Source organism: Malania oleifera, chromosome 4, assembly GCF_029873635.1.
Source record: "Malania oleifera isolate guangnan ecotype guangnan chromosome 4, ASM2987363v1, whole genome shotgun sequence".
Lineage (NCBI taxonomy): Eukaryota > Viridiplantae > Streptophyta > Magnoliopsida > Santalales > Ximeniaceae > Malania > Malania oleifera.
Window position 1 is genome coordinate 112,602,116 of NC_080420.1, and position 12,281 is coordinate 112,614,396.

A 12,281-nucleotide genomic window follows, 5' to 3' on the forward strand; every position below is an offset into this window, starting at 1 on the left:
ATTTGTAATAAACACACACAACACATGCATGGTTTAATTTGTAAGCTGAAACCAAATACGGACCTTAGAAAGACCTTAGGGTGTGTACCCTTCGGTCGACCGACACCGGACTTTTTTGGTGTCTTCAAATTGGCCCCCAAGTGACCTTAAGATACACACATTTACACATATACTTGTTAGGTACTTGAATAGGGCTTGTTTGTTTCAATACGAGACCGAAATGCACACATGGTGCACTTTCGGTCGACCGGCCAAGCCAGTTCATTTTGGCCTGGTCGACTGAAACCTCCTGGGTCAAAAGTTTGACCACCTGGTCGACCGAACCAGAATAGTTCAAAAAGCCCAGTCGATCGAAATCCTTTTTAGTCAACTTTTTGACCACCTAATCGACCGAACCAGGTAGTTCAAAAGGCCCTGGTCGACCGAAACCTCCTTGGGTCAAAGTTTGACCATTTGGTCGACCGAACTAGGTAGTTCATAAGGCCCTGGTCGACCGAAACCCACTGGGGTCAAAATTTTGACCATCTGGTCGACCGACCACTTTTGTTCTTCAACCACCTGGTCGATCGGAGGGTCTTCGGGAGAATTCCTAGTAGTCTGGTCGACCGAACCAGGCAGTTCAAAATGTCCTGGTCGACCGAAACTCGAAAAATTGGGAAATCGCCCTCTCCTGGTCGACTGTGCCCTTAGTTCAATATTTCCCTAGTCGACCGAACCATTTGAGACTTGGTCGACCAAAACATTTCTGGTCGACCGGACCTCTCGGGTTGCCCTAATTTTTTACCACAGTTAATATTTTTTCAACAGGGTTAAAATGCTTTAAACGTTATTAAACTTTTCTAATAATACCCTATAGGTCCTCAACGGTCATATTTTCTCCCTTGCCTATATATATGAAATCATTTAAGAAAATTAGGCATGGGATTAGCAATCTTTGATTAGGAGAAATTCTCTAAAAATCCTAAAGTTCATAATACTCATTTACTGATCCTCCAACACTTATTTTTACCAGATCTTCCACTCAAACATTTTTGTAAGTGTGATTTAGGTGTTGTTGCTTTCTAGGGTAGCTCTCCCAAGTGCGATAATTATTTTTGATGATTTTAATTGAGAGCTAACCCAAGTGTTCTTAGGGGACTTTGTTAATAAGTCTCTCCTAAGAAGACTTATATTAAACCTCCAAGTATTGCACATTCATTGCAATAGCTTGTGAAGTTTTGTATTTGGTGTGGATTGCAAAACCATTTCAAAATACTTTCAAATATCTAGTGTACTTTGCCTTGATAAATCCTTAAAGAGATATTTGTCTGTGTGAGAAAAATCTTTGTTGCAATATTCATTGATTCATATCTATAGTTGAATACAAAGATTAAACTCTTTTTGCAAACCAAACTTATACATTGCTAAAGCTTCATATACATATATGTATTGAGAAAACTTGTTGATTGAAATATATGAAGTTTGGATAATATCTTTGTTTAAGCACTTAGATTGAATATCCTATGATACAAAGATCATCTAGGTTTGCACTCTCACGCACTCATTACAACGATAGTAAATCTATTTGAGAGTTGACATCTTAGACCACATTGAGCTTACATATTGAATCATACTGTGGTGTTTGTGATTGCGCGTATCTGGGTACACATCTGCTTTACTTGAAAGCTTATTCATTGTACCATTTGATTGTATTTTAAATACTGTAGTATTTCCAGGCACGGGCCTGAAGAGGAAGACTAGCCCTGGAATAGTCCCGGATTGGCTTAGACCCGGTTAGAAAAGCTAGGTGCGTCGTCCTGTTAAGGCATGTATGTTGAGGGCAGCCCCGCTAATTGACTTGGTTAAGGTTGATGTCAGCCCTGTGTTAATTTGACCTGGTTGTAAACGGTGACGCTTCACCCTTAAGTGAGCCTTTAGTGGAATCCTCGAGCTTGCGAGCTTGAGGCGGGGACGTAGGCACAGTTGGCCGAACCCTGATAACATATCGTGTGTTTAGTTACATTTTCGCACTTTATATTTATCGCACATGTATGTTATGGGTGAATGATGTGTATGACTTAATTTCCACATTATATTTATCTACACATTTGGAAATTGAATAGATTGACCCTAGGTTGTGTATATACTGTTGTTGGATAGATTAACCTAGGAGAAAAAGTTTTTAAATTCCAATTCACCCCCCCTCTTGGGTATACACCTTTTCTAACAGGTGGCCTCAGATCATCGATCTAGTGTCTGATGGTACCGAAATCGAAGAAAGATGGAGGAAAGACTGTAGGACAGAGAGAGAGAGAGAGAGAGAGAGAGAGAGAGAGAGAGAGAGAGAGAGAGAGAAAGGAAAGTTGCGTTGATTTTTCTGCAATTAAACTGAGTTTAGGGCTATTTATATTGCGGGATTCGTCGACGAGCCACGTCACCTCGTCGATGAGTCCTATAGAAAGTTCATCGACGAATCTGCACCCTCGTCGATGAATTTCAGACTTCCCAAAAATCCTTTCTCGGTATCTTCTCGTCAATGAGATGGGACCTCGTCGACGAGATCCTAAAGAACCCTCGTCGACGAAACCCCTGTGTTCGTCAACGAGTGCTTGGAAAATTTCTTGGGTTATTATATCCAAAATGCAATGTCATCGACGAACGCAAAGCGTTCGTCGACGAAGTCTGTTGCCTCCTTCTGTTTCTGTTCCCATTTTCCTCCCTCTTTATTATTTAAATATCATTATTCTTCGGGTCGTTATAGGAGCGAATTTTTATCTTATTCAAACAATGTGCATAAATTAAGGGGGAACTTGTAATTATGTCCTATAAGAACACCAATGAATTGCCATAATCAAAAAGGGGACGATTGTTAGCTTGAGTGGTTACATGATCCTAAATGTCATATTTTGATGATAACAACACATTAGTGGTTCTTCGTTAAACTAATCCTTGCATACTAAGTTGTGGTAGGTATGAGTGGCAAAATCACGCAGACATGAGTTCTAGTTCAAAGATCAAGCGAACATTCTCATAGACAAAGATCAAGTGGACAATCAAATAGGCAAAGATCAAGAAGACACTCAATCGTAAGAGATCAAGCACTACCAATGGAAGCTAATGTAGAAACAATGTAATGGGGAGTGTTTGAGGTAGTGTCCATTGTAACTCTTGTGGTTGTGATTCAAGCAAGTTTATTTAGTAAGAGTTGAGCAAATTGCATGTGAATACTAGTTCGTAAGAGTACATAAGATATCACCGAGTTATAAGTTCCGTCCTTTTAAGTTTTCAAAGTTAAAACAAGAGTTTTATAAAAATGTCCTTTACTCAAATTTATTTTTATATGGGACAAGTTTTCAATCATATTAGTGTTATAATCTTTTAAAAACTTAATCCTAGTTGGGTTTAAAACCTCATTTATACACCACTCAAATTCCTCTCTCGAATTTCTTGAAACAACTTTCAGTATTTGGAGCATAACTTTTGCTATAAAATTTCAAAAAGGGAAATCTTGGTATCTACAGAAAGCTAAGAAAAAATTCCACAACTTTTATGTTGAAGGTTTTCAAAGATGAGAAGGTTTAGATAATGAAAAAAGTAGGGCAAACTGTCGATTGTTTGCATCGGGATTCCAACTCCAACGACTATAAACAACTAGTTTTTAAAGTAAACAATTAATATATTAGCCCAACGACCATAAAATAGCTAGTAACCCAATTTGCTTGTAAATACAAGTCCAAAATCTTGTTTAAATATTGGTTTTGTCGTTCATATATTATTCCCAAGCACACCACATTTTAATCCATCATTCTTGTGCTCAAAACCTCTCTTGCTCATTAATCTTGTTGTGAATCATTACATGGAGAGATTTGTGTGAGGTTTTGATTGTATCAATTATTAGCTCATTCAAGGAGCATTTGTTTTGCAAATCATTTTTCATCATCTTGTTGTATTAAGGTTCTTGATGAACCAAAGTAAGAGGGTTCTTGGTGAACCGAATTATAAGAGTTCTTGGTGAACCTTGCTAGAAGACTTTGGTGAGCAAAAGGGATTTGTTCCCATGGCATAAAGGCTTTTCCGCAAGTGAAGGAGTTTGTTTAGTGGATTGTGGAAACCTTGAGTATCATTGAAGGCGTGGACGTAGGCAAGGGGTCAAACCACGTTAAACATCGGTATTAAGCTTTTCCTCTCTTCTCTTTAGTTTATATCTTATGCATTGTTTACTTTGTACTTACTGTGATATAATCATTTGCATCTTGCCAAATCTTATATTTTGTAGAGAAAAGCGAAAATACGCGAAAGTGTCTATTCACTCCCCTGTAGACTCGATTCTAGGGCCAACACCGATGACTTGCAATCAAGAAAAAAGAAAAACCCCTAAGTAGTTTTTGAAGGGCTTTCTTCAATATTCAAACAAAAATTAGGGTGGAATAAGTATTAGGGTGGAATAAGTGTTGTCATTTTCCTTCGCTTTCTTTTTATGACTTCTAATATTTCATTAGTAAGATATTACCCTCATTATGAGGTGGTTGCAAAAGTTTTATCTATTTATATTTTTTTCTTTAATATTAAAGGCACCAACAACCGTTAAAACTTTTATAAAATAAGAAACAATTTCTTATTCATACCACTTTATTATTTTTGGTAAAATTTAAATATAACTTCATTGAATTTGCCATTTTAATTGAAGTGGGCTTCTATTTTTCATTGCATTTTATTTCACTTTATTTATTTTGTAATTTATAGTAAAATATTAAAATGTCTTTATCATTAAGGATTATCCGAGGCTGCTAATTAATTAAAGTGCTTTCCTTGAATACAAAGATTATTTCATTCCAATCTGAAAACCCAAAACTCTTCTAGAACGGTCCGCGCAGGGATCGTTTGATTTCTTCCTCATTCTCCTCGTTTGACCTTCCCTCTTCAATCCCCATTTCGTCTTTGAGTTCGTTACTGTTGGATTCATCACATATCCTGCCGGCGGCTTCCTTCTCCCTCCCCACCGTGGAGTTAGAAAGACTTCTTCGCAGCCTGCACTTTCTCTGTTCTCTCTCAACTATGGGTCTTTTATGGAGCTCTAGAAGAAGACACAACCATGGCCACCGCTACCAACCAAACCCAGTTCCCCCTCCAGCCCCTTCTTCACAGCATCCTACTCCACCAGCCTCCTACGCCTTCGCCGCCAACGCCCCCTATCCTGCGTCTTCTCACCCCCCTTATCCTGCGCTCCCTGCTCCCTCTCCGCCTCCTCACCTCTCCTTCAACACCCACCAGCTCATACCCTACAATCCCTCCAATTACGCCCGACCTGTGATGGCTCCGGCCCCGTTTCCGCCATATCTCCCCAATCAAGCTAATGGGTGGGCCGGTTTTCGCCCTCCGGTGATGGAGCACCCGACGCCGCCGTATGTAGATCATCAGAGTGCTAAGAAGATCAAGAATGAAGTTAATGTGCAGAAGGGTACGATAAGAGTTGATGTGGATGAGAAGAATTCAGATTCTTATTTGGTTTCCTTTACTTTTGATGCCTTAGTTGATGGCAGGTATGCCTGGGACTTTGCTTATGTTACACCTTTAATTTACGCCTTTTAAAAAAATTATTTCAATTTTACATTCTTTGCTTGGTACGGGGATTTCTTTTAGTTGTATTTAATTGCACGGAATTGGGGTTTGAGCTTGGAATTAAAATACTCAATGTCACTGTTTTGGTTGCTTGATATGGGAATTGATGTGAATTGAAAATAGTTCTGCTGTAGAACATTCCATAGTAGAAGCAAGGTGATCCAATATCAGAGTATTGATTGCTTGATATGGAATTTGAAGTGAATTCAAAACAGTTCGGTGGTAGAGCGTTCCTAGATAGAAGCAAGTTTTATGGATTGGAATTTTAAAAATCAAAGTCCTATTCTGCTTAGCTAGATGCAATCCTATGGGCATTGATAATGATTGAGCTGATTTTGAGTTTTTGGTTGAAGTGATAAATGTGTTTCGAATCTTGGTTCTTCTTGGGATTTCTTGTGCAAATCTTTTTTTTCTCTCATCTGATCCATAACTTCAATTTCAACTCCTTTGGCCTCTGTTCTCTAGTCTGGAAAGTTAAAGTTCCTTCAAAGATCAAGGCCTTTTCCTGGACTGCCATTCTTGAGAAAATCAATACTAATGATCTACTAGAAGCGAAGACCCAACAAGGTCCTATCTACAAATACCTGTGTTCTTTGCTTTAGGGATGGGAAAGGTGCTCTTACGTGTTTCTATATTGCCCCTTCTCTTGGGCATTTTGGAATAATTTATTTGGGATATTTGGAGAAAATTAGGTGTGCCGGGCTTCTTTGGTACGTTTTTGAATTACTATCTCTGGAAGCTTTGGTAAGAGAAAAGAGAGGAAAGTTTTATGGCGGTGCACTGATCTGGCTATTATTTGGTGCATTTGGATGGAAAAAATGACGGAATCTTGAAATGGGTCGCAACTGCTAGTAATGCTTTGTAGCAGAGTGGTCTTTTTTGGCATCTCTTTGGTGTTTGGCAAGTTGTAATGAATCTGCTAGTGTGAGCTATATGATTGGATGAATTTCAATAAAAAAATGGAATGAATGATTGAATGGAGATTTATTGAATGTAATAAAAATGGAAATGAAATTACATGTTGGCTGGTTCGAGAGAGCCACTCTCCAAAGAAACAAAGAAACAAAACAGATTCCCAATTTTCTATCTAACTCCCTCCTTCCACTAACCACTATATACCCTTAACAACTTCCAACAACCTGCTTCTAGAATACCCACATGGGCTTTTTCTTTACGTAAAGCAAAAGATAGAGTTTGTAATGAAAGAAGACTTTGAAATAAAAGATAAAATGGGCTTTGGCCCACAATGCCTCGGCCCGACTTCCACATCTCAGCTCGCAAGGACTCAGCCCAACCCCCACACGGTAATTCAGCCCAAACTCGCACGTGCACCTAATCCCCTCCAGTGCTCACCAGCTGTCTTCAGCATTCTCCCAGCTCCCCGCTGGTCTTCCTCCACCCTTATTCAAGTTTGGCCCATAGCACAAGTGGATTATTCCAACAATGTTTCTCTGGAACACATGCAGTGGGATTGGCTTGCTTTGCTTTCTTGGTTTGCTTTGTATTTATTTTCGGTATTTACTTTCTGTTTAGTTGCTTTCTTATTGTAATGGAGGATATCCTGTTCTCCCTGGTTTTTTATTTTGTCCTTTTTTGTTCTCTTGATTGTAGTCCTTCTTTCTTTCTTTAATACAATTCTCATCAAAAACATAAAAAAAAAAGGTTATTGATGCTTTGGAGAATGTTAATGAACATTTTTTCTCTTTGAGAAATTTCTTGATGCAGGGAGACATCAGTCTATTAGAATGCCTGAGGGTAAAGAGACAGTGGGCTTGTGATGCTATGGAAACTTCAGTGTGGGAGAAGCTTTATCTATTTCTCCTGTGACAGTTGCTTCAGAGAATCCTCATTTGTGTTGTGAATATTGTAGCTCTATGGATATGGTTGAGATGGCCAGAAAGGCAAATCAGAAGGTGAAGCATGGTGGTTTCAAGAGGTTAATGGCGCAGAAGCTCAGATTTGCAGACTGATTTAGGAATAACCTAGCTACAATCATCCATGGAGAAATTCCGGCTGGTTGGAAATGGAGAAGTTGGAACAGAGATTAGTGAAAATTTGGTAAGGGCAATTTTTTTGGGTGTGATTCTCTGCTGAAATTGAGAACTAAATCATTTTGAATGAAAAGGGGATGTCTGTTTGCAGAAAGTTGGGCTTGTAGTAATTCAACATGTTGTAACTTCTTTTTGGCCAGATGGGCTACTGGCGTAGCCCACTGATTAACAGAAATCAGAAACAGAGAGAGAATCAGGTGAGAATTAAGGGAGATAGGAGAAAAGAAGAAGGAATAAGAAGGGAGAAAGAAAGTAGATGCTGCATTATAGAAGAAGAGGAGGAGAGTTACAGAATTACAGAACAAGGAGAAATAGCAACAGCAAGGCAGAATTACAGAGAGGTTGCTGGACAGAACAGAGTGGAAGAGAAGGGAAGAAGTTGGAAAAGAAGGAAGAAGGAGAAAAAAGGAGAAGGTGGGCTGCATGATAGAGAAAGGGAAACTGAATTACAGTTTTGAATTCAAATCTGATAGCTGTCGCATACCATACACAATCTCACTATTTCTACACCCAATACTACAATTAACATAAATAACTACAAAAGATTCCAACTAAAATGGTAAATAACAAATTACACCCAAATAACCCTTAATAATTAAAATTATAAAATATCTAAAATTTACTAATTTAAGACAAAATCATTGATTTCTAAATCTTCAACAAAATATGGTTGCATAGAGAAAAATTTGCAAGCGATCCTCCATCAAACTCCCCTTGTTAGAGAAAACTTGACCTCTATTTTTCTGATGGTGCAACAAGATTGACATGCAAACATCAACAACAAATTATTGCAATTCTCAAGATTCCCAAGGACCCAAACTCAATGAAGTCAATAGGTGGAGAAGTTTTACGCTAAGGAGTTTGGAAGATGATTCAATGCTTGGGGTCTGTGTCACAAGCTTCTCACAAGATTCAACAATTTCATCCTCTAGAAAGCACTTATGCTGTATTGAATTCCCAGTTTCAATGTTGAGTTTTGCCGCCGACTCCTGGGACTTTCCAACAACTTGAATGTGTTGTTCCATTGCATTTGTTTGGCCTTCAAAGCATTGTATGATCTACCATCTACACGTTCTTTGAGCTTTCACTTTCATCTTGATAATCTATGACAACCATTAATTTAAGGTCACTTGCAATTTCCTCATTTTTGTGATCATATGTGTAGTCCATAATAACATCAATTTCTATTTCATTTTTGAAAACTAAGGTGTAGTCCCAACAGGGGGGGTGAATTGGGTTTTTAAAAGTTTCTTTTAAATCTTTTTACAAATTCACAACCTTTTGTAAGTTTCTTAATCACACAAGAATGATTTGATTTTCAATACTTAATTAAGCCAATCACAAACCACACTCCATCATTGAATTGATCAAATACAAGCCAATGATTCTTAATCTGATACTTTCAACAATGTCAATCAATCAACCAACCAATTTACCAATCACAAGTTACTAGCACAAAAGTTGCAGCAGCACTTTCATGATTCAGCGTTTGTATAGCTTAGTGTAGAGTTTGATAAAAGCCCTGTATTTATGGATTTTATGCACTTCCTTTTAACCAAGGTTTTCGCAAATGATTATTCAACGTACTCCCTTTAAGGTTTCCGCAAAAGATCGATCAACGTACTTCCTTAAATTAAAAGTTTTCTCAATCTCAATATTTTAGCTTCCTGCACTTAGATTTACAACCACGCAATTTATATATGCAGAAGAATTAAAGAGTAAGGGTAGAGAGTGAAACTGAGCTTTTACGAGATTTGGCTTATACTAGCCTACGTCCTCGCCTTAGGCAACCACCTAAGGATTCCACTATAACGCTTCTTAACGGGCGAAGCAAACTATTACAATCCCTCATTCAATTAGGGTGGAGCCCCCTCTCCAAGCGATACCCTACGCTTGGTACAACGATCTAATGACCTTGAATTGTCAAGAAAACAAAGAAACAAGAAAGAATTCTTGTGTACAAGAGATACTCTCAGATAGAGGAGGTTAGTACAAGACTAAGCACATCTAATACTTCAAAGTAAATATCAAATAAGAATGAATTTGAAGCTCAAAGAATGTGTCACGGGAATTCTTCTTTTGATTTGAATCAAAACTCAGAAGATTTGCTCTTAGATCAGTGATCAAAGACTCAGTATATCTCAGAAAATTCTTAGCAAGAATATGTGTGCAAGAGGGCTTTGAGAGAGTATAAGCAATATAGCTTGAAAATTGATTTTCAATTCTTGGTATCTGATTTGATTTGAGAAACCATGTATTTATAGGCTCAAAAAGCAATAAATTCGTGTTGCCCAAGTTACTTGGAGTGTTTCCCAAGCTTTTATAAAGTTTAGGGCACAAGCAACTCGAAATTTGGATTTTAAAAGTTGTTTAAAAACTAGCCGTTACTAGGGTCAGTCGCCTCAACCCATGGTGGTCAGTTGCCTGACCTTTGAACACAGTATAATTTTTTAGTTCAAAACAGGGTCAGTCGCCTGAGGTTCCAGGGGTCAGTCGCTTGATCCTTCACTGCCTATTCAAATTCCATTTAGGATATTTGTCAGTTGCCTGACCAAGCACAGGTCAGTCGCTTGAACAGATAAAAAATGCTGTTTTTGAGTTTGTTTCCAAAAAGCCTTAGCCATCTTGCTTTGATACTTTTAAAGAGTATTTTCCGAGGTTTTTAAAGTAAGGTCTCTAAGCCCATATTAACCCCTAATGAGCTTCAAAGCATTCAAAATGATATTTAAAGTTATCATTGCTTTGAATCATCTTTGCCTTGAGGTTGAGTATTCTTTAAGCTTCATATGTCTTGACCATCTTGGACCTCTTTGAGTTTTCATTTTGATCACCTTGTGAATGAAGTATAGCTTTATGGTACTTGTGATCTTTGGACTTTCAATTCTTGAACCTTTTGAACTTGACATGCTAGGTTTCCTGAAATATCATCACTTAAGCCATAACTTGTTAAATTCCTTTGATTTGTTATCATCAAAACAAGATTTTAAGCTTTGTAAGGCCAACAATCTTGATACGCTGTTTTGAGAATTCAAGTTCACTTGCAATTTCCCCTTTTTTTTTTGGTGATCATATGTGTAGTCCATGATAATAACAATCTTTGTAATCCTTGATAAGTATTTTGAGATATGATATAGCAAGCTATATTGATCAATTCAAGGAGCTATTGCTTAGGAGTGGTATTGTTGAGGTCACACATCCACACATGCCTATGTTCTTGAATGGTCTTGATGGGGATGTTAGGAAAGAGGTTGAATTGTTTTCATTTGAGTCTAGAGGGTGCTCATTAGAAATCTATTGCTATAAGAAGGTACATCTAGATCCTTTATAAATCTTCATCTTAGGTAAATGAGTCTTGTTATTCCAAATCCTTTCCTTAATCTATGTCTATCATCCCTCCGTCTACCCCTAGAGAGAGATCTGTGAGGCAAATAGAGTCCTCATGTTTGCTCTAGTGGGTATAGTATTCCTGAGGCTAGTAGCTTATCTATGCAGCATCATCGATGCCACAGTAGAGATCGCATTGCTGCCCCTTGTACCCAACAAACCTTAGCTTTAGAGCATGAAATAGATGACATGCTTCTTTGTGAAGACTAGGTTGTAGATTCCATTGAGTACTTGGGAGATAAAGGTGAGCTTGTTTATGATTTTGAGGAGGATGAGAGCTACGTTGGTGTGGTTAGGTGTGTATTATAGTCATAGTCCTACATCAGATGTGTACTAGGGAAATCTTGGGTTTATAAGGATGGTTTGGGCTCCGACCATGTGAGATGTCTTTTATAAAACAAACTTGTGAGGCCAATGAGCCAAAGTGGACAATATCTCATCGAACTTGGGCCCAAGACCATTACAATTATCCACTATTATGGATAGTGAGAAGTGAAAACTGGAAATGAATCACTATTTTTCACGCTTCCATTTGATATGGAGATAGGACATGCAAGCTAGTTATTAATGGGGTTGGTAGCATCAATGTGATCTCCAAAGCTGCTCTAAGAAGATGAACCTTACGGGGGAACTACATCCTCATCCTTCTAAAGTTAATTGGGTAAACATGACAAATCTACTTTTCACTAAGAGGTTCTTCGTACACATCCAAATGGGAGATTGTAAGGATTTATCGTGATATACTCTTGATGGATGTGGCCAATGTACTATTAGGGCATCCATGGTTATATGATCATGATATAACCAATCATGGAAAACAGTTATTTGTTTAGGCATAAAGATAAGAAGATCATCTTGACCCTTGACTATCCCACTCCCAAAGATCCCAAGTTTTGGAACAAGATAGCCCTTCAAGTTCTATTTAAAAGAAGAATTCACTTGCTAGATCATAAGGTTTGAGTGAGAGAGTGTAGAAAACATATGTTTTAGCAATCAATGCTTGAGTGGTTCCTTCTAAGGATCAAGAGTTTCCATGTGAGTATCCACTCGAGGTAGGAGACTTGTTAGTTGAGTTCTCTGATGTAGTACCTAGTGAATTATCTAGTGAGATACCACCTCTATGAGACATTTAGGAGCCGTTTAGTATCATTGTCAAAAATTACAGAAATGAAAATCAGAATAAAAAATCAAAAATCAGGAATAGAAACTAAAAACCAGAAACTAGCAACCTATTTGGTTAACATTTAT

At 38.0% G+C, this 12,281-nt stretch overlaps 1 protein-coding gene across 1 annotated transcript in view; it reads left to right on the forward strand.

Annotated features, from left to right (window-relative positions):
* Positions 1-4,796: 4,796 nt before the first annotated feature.
* LOC131153144 (probable E3 ubiquitin-protein ligase LUL3) overlaps positions 4,797-12,281 on the forward strand; it is a 30,416-nt gene continuing 22,931 nt past the window's right edge. The window contains exon 1 of the mRNA XM_058105233.1: positions 4,797-5,519. Coding sequence (XP_057961216.1) covers positions 5,035-5,519 — 485 coding nt within the window. The 5' untranslated portion in view covers positions 4,797-5,034. The remainder of the gene's footprint in view (positions 5,520-12,281) is intronic.